This window comes from Arvicola amphibius, chromosome 9 (assembly GCF_903992535.2).
Source record: "Arvicola amphibius chromosome 9, mArvAmp1.2, whole genome shotgun sequence".
In the NCBI taxonomy this organism is placed as follows: domain Eukaryota; kingdom Metazoa; phylum Chordata; class Mammalia; order Rodentia; family Cricetidae; genus Arvicola; species Arvicola amphibius.
In genome coordinates, this window is record NC_052055.2 from 59,327,529 (window position 1) to 59,348,114 (window position 20,586).

Here is a 20,586-nt window from a genome sequence, read left to right on the forward strand (position 1 = left end):
CTCTCATTGCTTACCCATTCATGCTCCACTCACTCAGTAGCCCAGGCTGGCCTGGGCATCACTGACCACACTGGTCACTTGCAGGCGTCACCTACTGGTGAGGTCGGGGTAGTGATCCAGACAAGCTCATGATGCTCCCCCACCCACAACAAGTGTTCCCAGAAAAGTCGGGACAGTCTCTCTCTGTGGAGGGCAGGCCTCCCTCTCCCCCATGTCTGCCACACCAGGAAGTAGCTATCTCTCTCCAGGGCCTGAGTGGGAGGAAGAGAGCCAGCTGATAAGGGGCAGAACTGATGTCATCAGCTCACAAAGCTGCCCTTGTCTGAGCCGGCCTCAAGGGATCTGCTCCTTGCTGAGCTTCCCGCGCCCTAGCGGGGAAACCCCTTGAAAAACACTGGCATGAAAGGGGAAATACAGAGCACCCCAAACTAGAACCTTAAACAGCTGAGCAACAAAAAGCAGCTTGTGAGGGAAACAATGTTATTCACAAGGCTCCTAGGAAAGGGCCATCTTAAGTTACTACAGCTAGGTAGCCCAAGCTACAGAAGAGCCCAAGGATGAAGGGATGGTTGTGAACATGCGTGGATGATTTCAGGAGCCAGACTGCAGTTCGGGAAGGGAGGAAGTGTAACTCCTAGTCCGTATCTTGTCCTGGGGCCAGTTTTACCCCTTACCACATGCATATATAAATTTGTCATTTATGGGAAACAATTTATTTTGTCTTTATCTTTTTATTAGTATTGTGTGTGAGTATGGGTGCTTGTGCGGGGATAAGAAGACAAGTTTTGGGAGTCAATTTTCTTATCAGGTAGGCTCTGGGGACCAAACTCAGGAGTCAGAGTGAGGTTACAAGCCCTTTAGCCATGTCCCTCTCTCACCACACACCTGTTTTTTGAGTTAGGGTTGGTCTCATGAAACCCATGATGGTCTCAGACTTGTTATTTAGCCAAGTGTGGCCTTGAACCCCTGATCGATTGATCCTCTTGCCTCCCTCTTGAAACTTCTTAGATTAGAGCTGTGTGCCACCATCTTGTGGGCTTCCACCAGTGAAGGTCAGGTTGGCAGCTCCTGTGCTGTGGCAGCTCAGAACCTTCCTGATGTAGTGGGGAGGACCACTGACATTCCCCTGATGCTGTGGAGAGGACCACTGGCATTCCCCTGATGCTGTGGGGAGGACCACTGGCATTCCCCTGATGCTGTGGGGAGGACCACTGGCATTCCCCTGATGCTGTGGGGAGGACCACTGGCATTCCCCTGATGCTGTGGGGAGGACCACTGACATTCCCCTGATGCTGTGGGGAGGACCACTGGCATTCCCCTGATGCTGTGGGGAGGATCACTGACATTCCCCTGCTAGGAAGGAACAACTCAGGCCCTGTTGTTAAGGACAGGTCTACAGCATGTACCTCCAAGTTAGGTCATTATGAGGACTTAAGTCACAGTTAAAATCATAGTCAGGTGTGGTGGTTCACACCTGTAACTCCAGCACGTGGGAGGCTGAGGCAGGAGGATTGCCCCAAATTTGAGACCAACTAGGCTACAGGAGACTGACCTTTTTTCAAAGACAAAAATGGGGGCAGGGCTCATGCCTTTAATCCTAGCACTCAGGAGGCAGAGGAAGATAGATCCCTGAGTTCAAGGTCAGCTTGGTCTACTTGGTAAATTTCAAGACAGCCAGGCTACACAGAGAAACTCTGTCTTAAGGGAGGGGAAAGGATTGTAAAAAATACAGTAAATACAAACCTAATAACCTGGGTTAATTTCCAGGATTCACACGGTGGGAGGAGAGAACTAACTTCTAAAAGTTGCCCTCTGACCTACACACACACAAGCATGAACACACACACACACACACACACACACACACACACATTGTTAAAAAAGGAGGGATTAAGATTATTCAAATTATAGTATATACATATATTAAGTGTCATAATGAAATTATTGTTTTACACAATAAATTGTAGGGGGATGTGTTGGAGCTGTGGAGCTGCAGAGATACCCTAACTTAATCAGGAAGCCAGGCTATACTTAGAGCCGCAATAGGACAGCTCAGAGGCTGGAGCTGCTATAGGACAGCTCAGCCCTGGAGGGAAAGTGTCCTGACTTACCAGGAAGCCAGGCTACCTGAAGCAGTGGGAGGTGGTTTCCCCGCAGGATACAGCAATCCTGCTCTTCTGGAGAGCCTGCTATGGCTGAGCTCTGCTCTGTTCCTTTAAGGGAAAGTCTTAGCAGAGATATCTGCTTCTTCTCCGGCCAAGATGTTACTTCTTTAGCTAATACTCTGCTGAAGGGGAAGCCCCTTCAGCAATGTAGCAATCTTCTTGGGCTCTGACAAAAAATTGTTACTTTTTCTGCTCAGCTTTGCTCAGCCCCTCTTAGGGAGCATTCCAGCAGGTTCTTCTGTTCTCCTCCGCCTTGCTCAGTCCCCTAAGGTTATTCCCAAGGAGTGATAAATAGCAGCCTCCAACTGAACAGGCCTAGAGGCTTATAAAGAACTTCTTAGAGGTGATGCTTTCCCAGGGAGAAGGATTGGTTAGTTTTCCCTGCTCAGGGATTAGTTAATTTAGTTGGTCAGGGTGGAAATGGCGCTGATTTCATGGCCAAACTGTGCTTTTTTTATGGTCCTTTTTAGCTTTTTTACTCTAATCTTAGGACCAGGGCATATTTTTTATTTTTTCACTGGTTCTGATTCTAGGGACAAAGTGTGTTTCTTTTGGCACTGGTTTCAGAGTCAGGGCATGTTTCTTTAGTTCTGGGTTCAGGGATAAAGATATTTCTTTCCCTGGCTCAGGTCTCAAATCCAGGGTGTATTTCTCTCACTGGCTCTGGGTTCGGATTCAGGGTGCTCGGTGATTGGTTGGTTTCCTGTTCCAGTGGTCCCTTTTACCCTACATAAATGCTAATCATTTTCTTTTTAAAATTATTATTATTAGTTTTTCAAGACAGGGTTTTTCTGTGTAGCCCTGGCTGTCCTGGAACTTGCTTTATAGACCAGGCTAGCCTGCGACTCACAGAGATCTGCCTGCCTCTGCCTCCTATGTACTGGGATTAAAAGGTGGCTAACTAATCAATTCTTATTTTTAAAAGTTAATTCATTGAAAACCACTTCAGAATGTGAGGCACAAAACACAGGCTGGTGTAGCTTCTTGGAAAGCCAAACATAACCTCTTTTAAGCTCCAAAATGCTGTCCACGGTCATGAGCCTGCCCTGGGGAAGTGCAAGTCCCTCACCTCAGGCCCTGTTGGGACCTAACTAAGGTCACATATTCCTGATGGTCCAAGTGGCCAAAGGTCAGAGGCAGAGTGGGGCAAATGTGATAGGTCAAACCTAGGCAGGGAGTCTAATAGCCAAGGAAAGAGAAATGGGGACAGCGTTCCCTCATCCCAGCAGGAAGAGCAGTAAGGGAGGGCAGAGCCTGGACCTAAGTCTGCAGCAGAGCCACAGGGAATGAGGCTTGAACTCCCAGTCGGTGGTGGACGATGGAGGGTGTGGGGTTGGCTCCTAAAGCTGGAGGTGATTATGCCAAGTACACGAGACACCTTTCTTTCTTCTCTGGCGAAAATGCCGCCCTGCACCCGAGTAAGCTGGGTGAGAGCTTCTGCCTGTGTTCTGCCGGCTTTCCCAGAACACCACTGAGTCATTCAACCCAGCCACAGGGTTTTAGATCAAACCCTGTCCCTGAGTCTTAGAGACTCGAAAATGCAAAATCGTTTTTACTATCAACCAAAAGAGAACCAGCATTCTTTTTTTTTTGGGGGGGGGGGGCTATTCAGCTCAAGCTCACTTGACTGTGCTGCCTCCAATTCCATATCCTCCCACATTAACGTCCCCAATTCTGGGACCACAGGCACCAGCGTCTACCAGAAGAGAGTATCCAAGCTGGGTAAGGAAGTATCCGCAATCTCAGAACTCAGGAGGCAGAAGCCAGAGGACCAGGAATTCAAGGTCATCCTCAATTATACTGTAGAGGGAGTTCAAGATTAGCCCAATCCACTTGAGACTCTGTCTCAAAACAACAACTCAACCAAATAAACAAAAACACAAAAACAACACACACACACACACACACACACACACACACACACACACACCTGAGGGCTAGAGAGCTGGCTCAGCAGTAAAGAGCACTTGCGGCTCAATGACGAGGACCAGAGTTTGGATCCCAGCACCCCTGTAAACAAGCCGGACAACTCCTCTAATTTACAAGACGCATACATATAAATGACTGCAGCAGTTAGATGGGAGAGGTACCAGCTCCCAAATCATAACATAGAGACTTATTAGTTTTGATCGCTCAGCCTTGCTTAGACACATTTCTGGCTTGCTCTTTTTAACTTAAATTAAACCTTTTCTCTATTTTGCCTCGGGGCTTATTACCTTTCTTACTTATTACCTTATCTTACTTTCACTGCTTCTCTCTGGCTGGCTGTCCTCTGCCTGGCTTCTTGTGCTGGGCACGTCCCTCATTCTCTCCTCCTTCTGGTCTTGTGGTTTCTGTTGTGAGCCTAGATTTCTTCTCCTATTTATTCTCTCTGCCCGCCAGTCCCACCTGCCTTTCTCTGCCGAGCTATCGATTGTTCAGCGTTTTATTACACCCCATCAAGTGCCTCAGGCAGGCAAGGTGAAACCGAAGCAACACATCTTTTCATAACTAAACAATTGCAGCATAAACAAAAGCAACACACATTTACACTCACTCTGCAGCATAAACAAACGTAACACATCTTTGCCTAGTTAAATAATATTCTACAACAGGGAGGGGAATTTATGTGTCCACAAGTTATCTGCCTGGGACACCTGGACGAGCCTCTGGACTAGCCACCGCCCAGCACGACCACCGCCGCTGGCCTCAAGCTTTGGACGCCGCAGCCACTGTGGCTCCCGGCAGGCACGCTGTGGCTCGATGCCCTCGCTGCCCACGGCAGGCGATGCCGGCGGCCTGGGGTAGCCTCGGACCCTGCACCAGGGAAGAGCTGTCGGGCTTCTCGGGTCGGGAGCCGAGTCGCCGCACCTGCCAGAGCGGGGTGGGGCGCCACCCATGACAGGACCCGCCCCGGGCCCGCCCTCCCAGCCTCCGCGTCGGGGAAACCGGCAAACGGCTCGGCGACAGCGGTTCGGCCTCGGCGCGATAGGTAAGCAGCAGTGGGGCGCTCGACCCCGCGGTGCCCTTGGACCTCGCAGCCCTGCGCTTCTCGGGGACTCGCTCCACTCCGGCTCACTCTGAGTCCCAGCTTCCTGCTACCCGCCCCACCTCTCTCCGACCCGCAGTCAAATGAAGGAGCCGAGCCAGACACCTCCTCTGGTGCGGTGCCAACCAGCGCCTCCCTTGGGGAGACCCCCTCCACCTTTGCGGTTTAGAAACGGGGCGGAGGGGAGTTAAAGGGGGGAGCTCCGACTCCCTCTTCCCCTCTCTCACGCCCGGGCGCCTACCCTGCTCTTCCCCAGATTGCGATCACCTCATGTGCTCAAGCGCGGGAAGACCTTCAGAGAGGGTTCTTCCTGCCATGTCACCTTTGCGCAAAAGGGACAAACCAGGGGAAGTCTTGTTGGTGGGGGCCGCTCGGAGCCCTTGCCTGCTTGATTCCCCCCCCCCTCCTTGGGTGCTTGGCACTTTTGAGGGGTAGAGAGCAGAGTTCTGTGGTATTGTATAGGGAGTGTGTGACTTACTGTCACCAACTTCCTGATTCTCTTGCTCACTTGTTCCATACCTCATGAAGACTACAAAGAGAACCCTCCTGTTACTTGCCCAAGAGCTAGTCGTCCCAGACTCCAGACCACTGCTTCTGTGGACACTGCTGATGATAACTTGCCCACAAAGCTCAAAAAGGAAGCCCTGTCTTAAGCAGGAACACACCGCAGTGGTCTCAGGGAGAGCTCTAAGGGTTGCACTCTGAGCTTATCCTGAGACCCACAAAGGCAGGCACTGGCTGACGTTAATGACTCTAGACACACTAAAGAACCTCCAGGGCTATGTTCACTTAACCGCAGATGTGCGTACATCTGCCCTCCTCTCCTCCCGACAGGAGAGCTTTCCCCTGTCATCAGGAAGGCTAAGAAGGATGAGCTGGGCAAATTCATGTGATGACTGGATCAGGGTTCTGAAATCTACTTCATTAAAATTATCCAAGAGTCTGCGTCAGCACAGGCATTCCCCAGCGATGCCACGTGCTTCGGGAACCCAGCGGTGACAGGAGAGAGCTGCTTCGGGGTTACCAGGACCAAAGAGCAAACGGAACAGTCAAAAGGAAGTATAGAGCAAGTGAAACCGAGGGAAACTGACTGCTGGGTAATCACTGCCCACAGCTGGTGCTGTCTCCAGCACCCGGAAGAGTCCAGGAAAGGGAGGCCCCGTGGGTGTCAGGAGATCACAACTATCTTAGCCCAAGTTCAACTGGGAGAAACCCGGACACGGATGCGATCATAGGTTGAGTTCTTGTGGCCATTGTCCAGAACAGAAGTCAGGCTAGGGAGGGGCAGCCCCGCGCTCACCTGAGAGGCTCACAGAGGGAGGTAGTGGTGGATAATGAAGGCTGCCAGTGGCTGACTCAGCGCTCACTCCCACTAATGTAGCTGTATAACCTTAGCCACGTCACGTAAACTGTCGGGGTAAGGAGTAAATGAGGAGGTGCTTGTGGACGTGATTGCTAGAGCTTTAGGGACCAACCAGATATAAGATGTGTCATGGCTCTAGACAGACATGAGCCTTGGTGTGAATCTGCTTTTTCCTAGCTGTGTGCCCACAGTCACGCTAGTCACTCTGTGCTTCATTTTACTTCTGGGTAAAACAGAAGGTAGGAGTTGGGCATGTGGCTCAGTTGGCAGAGTGTTTGCCTAGTGCTCATAAGACTGTGGGTCCAGTCTCTAGCATCGCAAAAGCTGGGCATGATGGCACACACCTGGAACCTAAACACTGGGGAGGTGGAAGCAGGAGAGTCCGAAGTTCAAGGTCGTCCTTGGCTAGGTAATGAGTTTGAGGGCAGCCTGGACTACCTGAGACTCTGTCTCAAAGCAAAAGCAAAACCAAGACCAAACAACACAAAAAAACATAACTTATGTGAGGTTTTTATTTTATTTTTTTTAAATTTTTGTTTTTTCCAGATAGGGTCGCTACATAGACCTAACTGAGCTGGAACTCACTATGTAGACCAGGCTGGCTTCAGACTCATAGAGATCCACCTTCTTCTGTCCCCACCCCCCAACTGCTGAGATTAAAGGCATGCACCACCACTATCTTCCCAGCTTCTGAGGAAGATGCGGCAGAAGGGTTGCTTGAGCCCAGGAGTCAGGCTGAAGGCGAGCCTGGGTGACATAGTGAGGTGATCATAGGCGTGTCCTTGTGGCCAATATCTTTGTTGCTTGAAAAAGCAAATGAAAGATGGTGATAACATTGCCCTAAACATCCCCTGGGGCTGATGGACATAGACCAATGTCCCTAGTTCTGGAAGTGAAGCCGAATACCACAGTGGGTATTTGGCTGTGCCAGAGTCCGGGTGAACTTGGCTCTTCATATACCCTCAGCCTTTCTTCTGGAAAAGCCCAAAATGCCCGTTTCTGGTCAATGGGATGAGAGCGAGCGTTTCAGTTCACAAGAGGTCAAGCGCAGGGCAGTGCCTGTCTCCGTGAGGATCTCAATGCTATAATTGTGCTGGGTAAAAGCCTTGTGTGGTAAACAAGGATGGGTTCGGCCCAGGGAGAAAAGAGCTTTGAGAATGAATCCCCTGGCACCTGAGAGCCCTGTGGGGTCCAGTTACTCTCCATTGCCCGATCTAGCCCAGCCTGAGTCCTAGGGAGAGATGTGCAGCAAGAAACCCCTTTCTGACCACAGCTCTGCATCTAATGGCAAACAAAAGACAGATAGGGAAGGAAGTTACTACACACACACACACACATACACATATTCCCCTGCACGCATGTATACTCTCACACACACAGATGAACATACACACATGCACACACATATATACACACACTCCTGAACACACACACACACCTCAGTGCAGAGGGATGGATACCTGGCCAAGCTGTCAGAATAAGCATTCTGGATACAGAAGCTTGAGAAACAGGGTTTAAGGGTGCAGAAAGCAAACAGGACGAAGTTGTCTGAATGTGTTGCTCACTCTCCTCCGTGAATCTAGTGGGAAAGTCGCACGTGGAGAAAGCAGGGCAAGTGAGGAGTGAGTGACTCTGGGGACAAAGATGCACACCCAACTCCCGAGGGCCGTGACACACCTAGGAAACCTTGCTTTCTTTTGTTCTTTTAGAGATAGGGCTTCTCGTCGCCTAGAATTGCCTCAAATTCTCCACGTAAATGGAAGTGACCTTGAACTCATTTTGATTTGATTTTATCTTGTGTGTGACTGCCTTTCTTGCCTACATTCATGTATTTGTGCCATGCGCGTGCCTGGTGTCCATGGAAGGCAGAAGAGAGCAGTGGGTCCCATGGGACTGGGGTCACAGGTGGTTGTGAGGCACTAAGTCCCTGCAAGAGCAGCCATGCTCTTAAGCACTGGGCCATCTCTCTAGCCCCTGACCTTGAACTCTTGGTTTTTCCTTAACGGTTGAAAACACAAGTTTGGGCCACCACATCCTACTAGAAAGACCTCTTTTTATTTTTTTTAATTTAATTATGTGTATGTGCCAGAGAGGAGTTGGATTCACCTGGAGCTGGAGTTGCAGGCAGTTGTGAAACATCAGATGTGGATGCCAGGAACTGAATTTAGGCTCTCTGGGAGAGCAGTGAGCTCTCTTAGCTGCTGAGCCACCTTTCCAGCTTCAGAAGACTTTTTGGGGAAAAAAAAATCATGATATGCAAGAGTTTCAACTGTCTGTTTTGCTTTGCTTTGCCGAGACCTTAGGAAGGGAAAGAGAGCCATGCCAAGCAACTGGTTAGCCTGGAAGGTAAATAAATGCAGATGGCAAGCTGACTGCTGGATGAATCTGCCCCGGTTAAACAGCCTTAATCTAAAGAAATGTGGCCAGGGCTTTGCTGATCATGAACTGGAGAAGCTCAGAGCAAAGGATTCTGGCAGGTACTACATCTCATCCTCCAGGGTGAGGACAGTTTTTGATGACAGTTTTGGGTGGAGAGGAAGGTTTCACGTTAGGAAGGGGAAGGGAACCCAGAAAGCAGGATATAATCAGCAAGGGCTTGGTTACCTTGGTATTGTGAAGGGATTGAACGTCACAGATCTTGGTGTGAACCAGGAATTAGGGGTGCTTCTGGAAGCACTGTGGAACTGCTCAAGTCAGCGGGCTGCTTGCAGGCCTGAGGGCTGTGGCAGGTGGAAGTTTCCAGCCATCCTGAGCAGGACTCCTGCGACCAGGAGCAGACTGCCCCGAGAGAAGAGAGGGTCGAACTTGAGCTCCCCAACTTCTAGCCCCAGCCATTAGAACCATCTGTCCCATGACCCCCAGCTTGTCTCCTTCTATCCACCAACAGCCAACAGATGGGAAAACTCAATTCAAGCCCTAGGAGGTTAGAGAGGCCCAGCTCCCCCACCTGAGACCCTGGGGATAAAGCCCGAGAGCTGCTCAACTTCCTGTTTAGTTGCCTGCTGTTCTGATCTCCAGTGAGTTATGCTTGGGGTAAGACGACAAAGGTGTAACAAACACTTTTACGTCAAACACCGATCCTGTTACACAGTAGTGAGAAACTGGTTGTTTATTCAGTAGAAAATCTGTTTGGATAACTTCAGTTCAACATTTTCTAGAATGAACATTTCTAGAATGAACCTAGATGTGCTAGCTGCAGAAATAACTTAGCACATTGTTCTGGGAGAACGAGCCCAGCACATTACTGTAGTGTTGGTCTTCAGAAAGAGCCAAAGTGTCCGTGAAGGTCTAACTCAGGGACAGGGAGTGGAGACATCCCACCGTCCTGGGACCAGAGACATCTGACAGGGAAGGAAAGCACTAGAGACCATCTGGTCATCTTCTCATAGTCTGACTACAGGGGAGGTAAGGCCACTGGGCTTGATGAAGAGAGCGTGTCATGGTGGACGAAGGGACAACCATTTGGCTATACAACCTTGTAGCGCCCTTCCTCCTCCAGGATCTTGAAACCAACCTGTTCCTTGAGGTCCACCCACCTACACCAACACCTTGGTGAGCCAATTAACTTGAGCAAATATCCTGTGGGGATGGTGTGACAGCTTTCTTCCTGAAGGCCACAGCAGGCCACATCTCTCATCTCCCTGAGGTGTGCGGTTCATTTGCATATACAGGAAGAAACCTCATTGCAAAGAGGCTACCTGGGTATGGTCTTGTGGCTGACCCTGTCTTTCATGAGAGCCAAGACCTCATTTGGTACTTCCTGGTTTTGACGTCTCTGAGCACGGGATCCCTGCGTGGGAGTTGGAGAGAAGGGAAATGCAGTAAGGGGGTTTAGGAATGGAGAGGGGCAGAAGAGCCCAGGCCCCTGTAGCACCGCCATCGGGGAGATGAGAAAGCAGGAACAAAGCAGAGCTCTGAGAATCCAAACCAGGACCTGTTCCTGGGAGCTCCTAGCTGTGTCTGGAGTCATCCAACTGAACTAGGCTCACCGACACAACAAGGCTGCTAGACACCAGACGGCAAGCTGCACATGACAGCAGAAGGCCACCTAACTCAAACGCTCATTCAGTCTATAACAGGCTGGGTCACCTACTCATACAGTTGGTACTTCAGACTTCACAAGTGTCAGATGGTGGAATTGGCATGGCCCTTGACGTCCAGGAGTCCAGGTCCCTGGCAGGTCATAGAGACACAACTGACGCAGGCAGGTTTGTGTCATGATGACAATGAAGAAAAGGGAAGGCAGGAGGCCAGGGTTGGAGGTGTGGCTCAGTGGGGAAAAGCCCTTGCCTTGCATGTGTGAAGCCTTGGCTTAGATCCTCAGCACTGGGAGCGAGGAGAAGGAGAAAGAGAGGAAGACAAAGACAGGTAGATAATGGGGACAGGTTAACTCTGCTTTAGTTTTATGAATTTTGTATAGCTGATTTTTCATATTACTTTACTGAAGATGGCAGAAGATCAGAGGAGACTCTCCTGGAAGAGGGTTGTGTCACCGAGTTTTAAATGTGTGGCGTTTTCCTACTCCTGTACTCATATCATTGTGGCAGGAGAGCTCAAAAGTCTCCCAGAAGCTTACACAAACGATGACATCAGAAGTATAAAGTATCTGCCATAGCGAAAATTACTTGAAAATGTGATTGTTTAACTGTGTTTACTTCATTGGGAAGTATAAATTTTGAAGGGCACATTTTTAGTTCTTACTTTATCCCATTGCATTTCCCTTTTGAGACAGGTCCTCACGTGACCCAGGCTGCCTACAAACTCTGTGGAGCCATATGAACTTCTGAGCCACCTGCTGTCACCTCCTGAGTGTTGAGATTACAGGTGTCACCAGTTGATACAGTGCTGGTGTTGGAGATGAGGGCCTCGTGTGGCCTGACAGGCTCTTGACTCACTAAGGTCCATTCCCCAAGTTCTAATTTTATATCAAGTAATGTTTGTCACCTTCAGTAAGATAAAGTGTTGAATTTTAATTATTCAAAGTTCATAAACTAAAAGCAAAAATAAAGTTTTCCAAAGATCCTTGCTGAATCTGTAGCCTTTACACCTCTGAAGTTACTAAAGCCAAGAGCTGTTCTGAGACTTTGATCCATGCTGTAGCCATAGGTAATAACAAAGAGGAAAATATGATAAAATCATGCAATGCAGCTTTGGGGTTTTGTTGTTTGTTTGTTTGCTTTTGTAGCACTGGAGACAGCACGTGCAGGGCAAGCGCTCTACCATTGAGCTATGTCCCCAGCCCAACTTAGTTTCTTCTCTTCTCTTTTTAGGCAGTCGCTCACTGTATAGCCCTGGCCTGGAACTCGCTATGTAGCCCAGGATGCTCTTAAATTTTTAGAGATCCACTTGCTCTCCTGAGTGCTGGGACAAAAGATACACCGCCACTATAGCTGTCTTTTTGCATTCTGGTCTTTTTTTTAATAAATTTTTATTTTATGTGTTCGACTTTTTTGCCTACATGTATGTGTTTTGCATACATGTCTGCTGCCCTTAAAGACCAGAAGAGCGTTCTGGATCCCCTGGAACTGGAGTTCTGAGCAGTTGTGAGCCCTCATGTGGGTTCTGGGAACAGAGCCAGTGTCCTCTGCAAGAGCAGCAAGTGCTCTTAACTGCTGGGCCATCTCTCCAGCCCCTTCTAATGTCCTCCTGCCATATGCTGGCTATTTAAAGACTTTTTGTGCAGTAACCTATTGGAATTAGTATTGGGATAGCCTGGGCTCTTCTGTCTAGAGCAGCAAGGGAATGAGTGTGTGCTCTATCTAGAGGAGCCCATCCCCCATGTCTTCCTCAACTAGGACTTGGGTTATCTTGGCTCTGGCAGTCTGATGAGCAACAGGCCCAAGGGAGGGAGAGACCTGAGAGTGGATGCTCCCTGGCAGCCACAGGGATGTGAGCACAGGTAGGGAGGGACTTGGGTCCTGCAGAGCCCTGAACTCAACCAACTACTGCATTAGGGTTTATTCCTTTTCCAAGGCTCATGGGGCCCAACCTCCTCTCCCTTGTTTGCCATGACTCTAGGATTGCGTCTGCATGGAGCAGGAGCCCTCAACCCCAAAGCCCTGTGGCATCCATGAAATTGGTATTTCTCCAGGGCTATCTTCCTGTTGCTGGCATGCTGAGCTGACACTGAGAACAAGTCCTCGCCTGCCAAGTCTAATCACAGGTGTCTCCTTTCATTTCAGGATGTGGTTAGAACCTTGAGGAACTGCAGGTTCCAGAGAGAACGCTTTAGACGGCCAGACTGGATCCAGAGAGCAGATGTTCCGGAGTTCAGTTTAACCCGAGGTCTGTTTCTCCAGGGAAAATAAAAGGAATAAAGGTGTCTGCCTCTTCAAAGGACCACACTCAGTGGGTGAGGGTGCTGGAGTGACGGGTAACTCCAGGAGGCCTTCCTAGAGGAGGTGAGTCCGGGCCTGGCTCTATTTACTGCAGTGTTACCATGCCTATGTGTCCAGCTGTGCCCACTCTCATGCTGGAGAGGGAAGTAACCAGAAAACTGCCCTGAGTGCAGGCTACAGGTTGGCTCAACAGACCTGGCCCAGGCTACAGAGCTCGGTCTGCTCTCGACAGTCTCTAGACTAAGGTCTGCAGCCAGGTCTAGAACCCCTGGAGGGGGCCTCGGCGTAGCTCAGGCCCTGGGAAAGAGCCTCCACATGCAATCCTGCTTCTCTCCTTGAAAGCTTCATGAGACCTGGAGGGAACCCTGCCTTTCTCAGCTGTCTGTGCTGTTTGCTACCTTTTACTTTCAATAGCTTGAATAGGCAGTACCGTGCGGCTCGCAGTGCCGTGTGGCTCGCAGTATGGTGTGGCTCACAGTACCGTGTGGCTCACAGTACCGTGTGGCCCGCAGTATGGTGTGCCTCACAGTACCGTGTGGCTCACAGTATGGTGTGGCTCACAGTACGGTGTGGCTCACAGTACTGTGTGGCTCGCAGTATGGTGTGGCTCACAGTACCGTGTGGCTCGCAGTATGGTGTGGCTCACAGTACAGTGTGGATTCACAGTCCGGGTGGCTCGCAGTACAGTGTGGCTCGCAGTACCAGATGGCATTCAGTGCTCGCTCCTCCCTGGCCTGCTCTGTGGAACCACCTCTTCCACTTAAATTTTTTAAAATTTTGTTTCTATTTTATGCATATGAGCGTTTTGCCTGAGTATATGTCTGTGTAGCACAGATATCTGGTGTCTGCGAAGCCGGAAGAGAGCACCAGCTCTCCCAGAAATGGACTACAGCAGTTACAGGTGTCATGTGGGTGCCGGGAGTTGAACCTGGGTCCTTAGAGCACCCAGTGTTCTCAGCTGCTGAGTGTTTTCCCAGGACTGCCCACTTCCTGGGACCTTCACAACCCTTGGGGAGAGACGCTGAGCCTCACACCCTACTGTCTACCTTTGTGTCCCACCATAAGACCCAAAGAAGTTTTGCTGGTACCAGTTCTGCCACTGGCAGGGCTGCTCCCTGGGTCGGATCCCCCGTCCCTCTTACCTGGTCACCCAGCTGCTTAGCAGCTGCTGCTCATCTCTTGGGCCACCATCTATCCTATTCCTCTTCCTAGAATCCTTTCTGGAAAACTGCTCCCCGTTTCTCAAGGGCAAACAGCGTGAGGGCTTCACCCCAGCCAGCTTCTGCTGCGCATCTCTGACCTCCCACTCCCCCGTCCTGGGCTGCTGCTCTCTAATTGGCCATTCCAGCTCAGCCCTTGATATTGCTCTTCACTTGAAATATGCTAAGCTTGTGCAGACAACTAAGGTGAACTTGGGTGCCCAGCCCAAGCTCCACCCACCCCATGTGACGTTTTGGCCTTCCTCCATTTGGCATTCCCTATACACTTCTCCCACCTAAGGATACCTCTCTGATGCGCCCTCCCTGAGGGGAGGCCTTACTCAGCCTTGCCCTTTCAGAGTCCCTGGCACATAGTAGGTCTTCCATTTATAGCAACAGAATCAATAAATGTCTCTCATGGCCTAGATAATCCTTAATACAAAGCAGGAATTTAAAACAAGATTTGTTTTTATTTTGTGTTATGGATGTTTTGATTGCAAATATAGATGCGCACCACATGCACGCAATGCCCTCGGAGACCAGAAGAGGGTGCTGGATCCCCTGGAATGAGTTGTCAGCTGCCCTGTCTGTGTTGGGAACTGAACCCAGTTCCTCTGCAAGAACAGCGACTACTCCTAACTGCTGAGCCATCTCTCCAACATCAAAATAAGGATTTCTTTCATTTATTATTGATAATGCTACGAAAGAAATCACTGTCTCCACAGCACAGACGAAACTTGCTGGCCATTGAGTCCATGCTGACCATGTACAAGAAAGAGACTCCCAGCACAGGCTTCCCGCGGACAGACATGGGTTCAGCGAAGAGCACTAAGCGTCTCAAGCAGAGCCACTTGTATTTTCTCAGAGTAGACTCCACAGGTCTTGGGTGTGCACTATGAGGAACGAACGGGGTTGGCGAGGTGACTATCATCACTAGCCCAGGGTTACCTTAAAGCAAAGGATGCCAGGTGTGATGCTGTGGCTTTGGCCAAGGAACAGATGCCTGGGGGTAGGTAATTGCCGGGAAACTGCACAGGGCCTTATTCATTGCAACAATAGAAGTGCCTGAGGGCTTAGAACATGACATGAACGTGACCGTAGGTTTTGCATACATCACCTAGCCTAATCCTCAGCACCGCCCGAGTTGGGTGTTAGCAACTCCTAGTTTATAGATGAGGAAATCAAGGCTTAGAGGGATAAAATAAATCTCCCAAGGGTCACCTGTGCCTAATAGCTGAGGCTATTTTTTGAAAACTGACTGTGCACACTGATAAGACTGCCACACTTCTGAGAAACGTTTCCTTTCTCCCTTAACCCTGTACCAGATATAGAGGTGGCTCCTCTAAAGGGGGACTGAGACTGAGGTCACATCTCTTGACACCAGCACCCATCAGCTGGTGACCTTTATACTAGCTTAGCTCCCATAGAAAACTCTTCATATTCATCCTCTGACTGGGGTGCTGCCTAGCCCACCCCTCCCTCCTCACTCCATCCTCTTACTCCCTCAGTCCCCCTCCCCCATGCCTAGTACTGCATGGAAGGTGTTATCATGTAATAGAATCTTAGATTAAAAGCAGCAACAATTACAGTTTCATCTGGAATTAGCGACATGTGCTCATAATCTCAGCTTGCAGGAGCTGAGGCAGGAGATCATGGGTTTTAGGCCAACAAGTTACATAGTAAGATCCTATCAAAAAATAAAATAATTGCCAGACAGTGGTGGAGCACACCTTTAATCTCAGCACTGGGGAGGAAGAGGCAGGTGGATCTCTCTGAGTTCGAGACCAGCCTGGTCTACAAAGTGAGTTCCAGGACAACCAGAGCTATACAGAAAAACCCTCTTTCGAATAACCAAAAGCATACATACATACACACACACACACACACACACACACATACATTCATACACACACATACATACACATACATACATTCATACACACACGTAAACATATACATACATACATATTCTAAGTGAGTAAATACAGAAGAAACCACTTGGCCCTTGGACAACAGGAGTTTGAGCCCCATGGGCCCACCCATATGTGCATTTTGAGGGGCGAGGAATTTTTGACAATCTGAAAAACTAACAAATGAACGTAGAAATGTACTTTAATAGATACATCATGAGTGCATAAAATATATGTCGATAATGATGTGTCTGACACAAAAGATATACAAACCTATTATGTGTACATGTTTTTAATTGTCTCTCACAGTCCAGGTTGACCTTGAACTTACTAATAGCTGAGTATAATCTTGAACTTCTGATCCTCCTGCCTCCACCTTCTGGATGTTAAAAGGACGTGTGTACATCACACTCTGTCAACTAAGCTCCAACCCTGCCACACGAATCTATGATTGTCAGAACGTATGCATACAAGCATGCTGTGTCCGTGTGCGAGAGGATAGCAGTGCTGCGAAACTGAAGATCCGTCCTTCAGTCCCAGCTGGAAGTGGGAGCAGCTCTGTGAAGAGTGCATTTAGACACGTGAGGCCTCAGCGTGACTGAAAAAGTAGTAATTGCATAGAATGAACTACAGTATTACAGCACTGAAATCTATATGCTCTACCATGTGATAACCTCATTGCTTCCTCTCCTGTGCTCCTATGGTAACCTCAGGTGTTGGGAGTAGCTGCTTAAAATGTCATTTGACACTAATTGTCTCCATCTGAGCTGGTCATTCTTCCAGGAAATCTCACATGATACATAGCAATCTTTCATAGCTGGTGTGTACTGGCCACCATACAGAGTATACAGAATATACATGTAGTCTTTCATAGCTGGTGTGTACTGGCCACCATACAGCGTATACATGTAATCTTTCATAGCTGGTGTGTACTGGCCACCATACAAAGTATACAGAATATACATGTAGTTTTTCATAGTTGGTGTGTGTTGGTCACCATATAGAGTGTATTAATTGATTACTATTGCTATTAGTAAGGCTTCCTTCCAGTCAATAGCCACTGATGGTAGTTTTAGAGGAGTAGAAAGTTATGTTTTCAACTGAATAGGAAGCTGACACCCTTAACCCCTGCATTGTTTCAGGGTCAACTATATTTACAAAATATGTGTCAGACATAAAGACTAAGAGTAGGCAAGGTCTGGTGGCGCATGCGGGAGGCAGAGGCAGGCAGATCTCTGTGAGTCTAAGGCCAGCCTGGTCTACAGAGTGAGTTCCAGGACAGCCTTGTCTACACTAGCAACCCTGTCTCAAAAGAAAGAGAAAGGGATGCTGGGTGGTAGTGGCACATGGCTTTAATCCCAGCACTCAGGAGGCAGAGGCAGGTAGATCTCTATGAGTTCAAGGCCAGCCTGGTCAACAGAGCTAGTTCCAGCAACTGTGTCTTGGGAAAGAAGAAAGAAAGAAAGAAAGAAAGAGAGAGAGAGAGAGAGAGAGAGAGAGGGAGGGAGGGAGGGAGGGAGGGAGGGAGGGAGGGAGGGAGGGAGGGAGGAAGGGGGTAAGATACTGCTCACATCAGCATCCGTCTCCAAAAGAAGACTGCAATTTCTAACTTTCTAGTCCTCATCTGCTTATTTCTAATCAGTATTGTACCTCTTTTTCTTTTTCCCCTACCCCCAATAGCCCTGGCTGTCCTGGAACTTGCTGTGTAGATCAGGCTGGCCTTGAACTCACAAATATCTGCCTGCCTCTGCCTCCCTAAAGGCATGATCCACCATGCCCGACTCCTTCATACATTTTTGTCTTTCTTCAGAAACGCTGGCTTTCTTGCTCTTAGCCTCTTTGTAGTTTTACCGCATATTTATATGCACAGCACCATCTTTAACACGGGCGTATTTTATAGTTGTCGGTAAAGGGCAACGCTGTCTCTGCAGCATTTCACGGAGAGGTGACTCGTTCCTTCAGCGGCGACAGAGAGTGAGGCAGTGTCGTAGTCTCACACTTCGCTGTTCAACAGCTGATTATGCATTGCTGCCACTTTTGATCAGTGATGCTACAGACACTCTTGTCCAGGCCACCAGGGTCACACAAGACAGTTCATCTGACATGCAAAGCGGGCCAGGCATGGTCGTCCATGCCTATAATCCCAGTTCACAGGAGGCTGTGGATCAGGAGTTGGAGGCCAGCCTGGGCTAATTAGAAAACCCTGTCTCAAAAACCAAAACAGCTTAGAATGAGACTACAGGTGGCTCATGGGTGCTGTCCAGTCCTGTCTTCTAAGTCATGGCACCGACAAGTGTGTTCCTGCTAAACTTTATTTTAGTGACAGTGTTTCCCAAAGTAGTTTCCTCCCAGCAGGAAAGACAGGGACCCAGTTTCTCATTTATAGCAAAAGGAAATTTAGATGCCAGGATGCTGTGGCCGTGCGCGAAGGGGACAGGCACACTCAGCTCGGAGTCCGCAGCCCTCCCTATCTCTGCAGTGGTTCATCTCTCTCATATTCCCTCTTTTCTCAGGCTGACGCCCCAGGTTTGGCCACCCTGGCATAGCAAGCTATTTCCAAAGTGACATCCAAGACTTGGTGCCGACCCTGCTTGGGTCCTGGTCAGGAAGATGAGGCTCCTTCGCAGACGCCACATGCCCCTGCGCCTAGCCATGCTCGGCAGTGCTCTCATGTTCTTCCTCTTCATCCGGCAAAAGGAAGTAAGCAAAAGGGAGCAGCAGGCCATGGAGAAGCCGTGGCTGAAGTCCCTGGTAGGCCAGAAGGACCATGTGCTGGACCTCATGCTAGGTGCTGTAAACAACATTAGAGATGCCATGCCCAAGCTGCAGATCAGGGCTCCGGAACCCCAGCAGACTCAGCTCTCCACAAACCACTCCTGCCTTCCTGGGTTCTATACCCCTGCTGAGCTGAAGCCCTTCTGGGAACGGCCACCTCAGGACCCTAGCAGCCCCGGGGCTGATGGAAAAGCATTTCAGAAGAAAGAATGGACTCCTCTAGAGACCCAGGAAAAGGAAGAGGGCTATAAGAAACACTGCTTCAATGCCTTTGCCAGTGACCGCATCTCCTTGCAGAGGTCCCTGGGGCCAGACACCCGACCCCCTGAGTAAGTAGCATCCAGAACTCTCAGGAGACCAGAGCTTTCCCAGAAGTGTGGCCAGGAGGGCTGTGCTCACTGGCCAGTTGTCAGAAAGCAAGCCGAAGGGAATTTGAGGATAGGCAGGGATTTCCTCTTCCCTTTTGCTGGCCAATTGCCCTGATCTGGGGCTGAAGCTCAGGAGTACTATGGTCAGGCAGGGACCACAGGGACCTGTGAGCTAAAACACGGCTGTGAAGGGAACAGGAACCCAAAGCTGCAGGCCAGGACCTGGCACAGGGAATTGGGAGGGGCTGGGACAAAGTTGTAGCTTCTGCAGTCCTCAAGGTGCTGAACCTGCTGCTGCCATCTGGGCCTCTGGTACTAATTCGAGAGAGGGGACATATCGGGACTGCTGCTGTGGTAGTCCAGAAGTTGACCACACCACCCTCTTGGTTCCCTCTAGTGAAGGCCACAGGTCCATAAGTCATTCCAACTTGAAGCCACTTATGCTCTTGATTTTGGGAAGAAGACCCACACTTGGATCTTAGAGCTGCCCTCCCCTCTAACGTGTGCCTCCCCCCGTAATCCTGATAATTTTTTTTTGTCTTTCACACTTAGCCATTGTCCTTTTTAACAAGAGGCTCCACTAAAAGTCGTGACCTTAACAGGCTGCAAACCTGGGCTTCCCCGGACTTGAGCCAACAAGGTGTAGCTTGGCCATCAGGAACCTCTCAGCAAAGAATACCGGCATAGGGGCAGCCAGAGCAGGAAGCTGAGGAGGCTCCCCGCAGTCTGACAATATCTCCCTGATAAGCAGGAGAGAATCGCGTGTCAGGAAACAGTGTCTGATAATCCCAGGCCTTAGGAGGCTGAGACAGGAGGATTGCCAATGTGAGACCAACCTGGTTTACACTGGGAGATCCTGTCTCCACACAAAAAAAGGGTGGTCAGCTGTGTGTTCCCTGGGATTCAGGTCCCTGACCCTTACAGTGTCTAGATGGCAGGATAGCCAGGTGTCACGCAGTGGTTGCTGGGGAAGACGATGGGGGAAAGGTCTCAGGAAATTGCTAGAGTCAGGTCATGGGGAGTCTGGGGAGGGTTTCGAGAGGTAGTATGAACTAGAACTCTTAGGGAAGGGCTTTACCTCACACTGAACATTTGCCCTTAGTGACTCAGCCCTCTGAACAGTCACACCCTGTGCAGTGTCCAAGGTGCAGAAGGAGGCAGTTGTGGGAACACATGTCCTGGGAGCGAAATTCAGTTGTGAGGAGGGGTTGTGTACCTCAGCATCCTGGGCTGTGGCTTTGGAGGGGACTGCACCTAGGGCGGGAGGATGGAGCCACAGGGTAAGAGCAGCTATTCCCAAGTACAGGCAGGGGATGGAGATTGGTGTGCTGGGTGTGGGGTGGTAACGGGGGGGCTGGGAGTTAGGAGCTCAGACAGACCTCTTCCCCCCCCCCCCCGGAATTGCTCCCCTGTTCCCAGGACTTAGAGAGTTTGTATATC

The 20,586-nt window shown here is 49.7% G+C and overlaps 1 protein-coding gene across 2 annotated transcripts in view; it reads left to right on the forward strand.

Moving 5' to 3' along the window:
- The first annotated feature begins 5,085 nt into the window (after positions 1 to 5,085).
- Galnt6 (polypeptide N-acetylgalactosaminyltransferase 6) overlaps positions 5,086 to 20,586 on the forward strand; it is a 40,133-nt gene continuing 24,632 nt past the window's right edge. Inside the window, exons 1-3 of one of the 2 annotated variants that reach the window (XM_038342571.1) lie at positions 5,086 to 5,136; positions 12,739 to 12,957; positions 18,517 to 19,107. In XM_038342571.1, coding sequence (XP_038198499.1) covers positions 18,614 to 19,107 — 494 coding nt within the window. In that variant the 5' untranslated portion in view covers positions 5,086 to 5,136; positions 12,739 to 12,957; positions 18,517 to 18,613. The remainder of the gene's footprint in view (positions 5,137 to 12,738; positions 12,958 to 18,516; positions 19,108 to 20,586) is intronic. The other variant, XM_038342572.1, reaches the window with a different exon arrangement.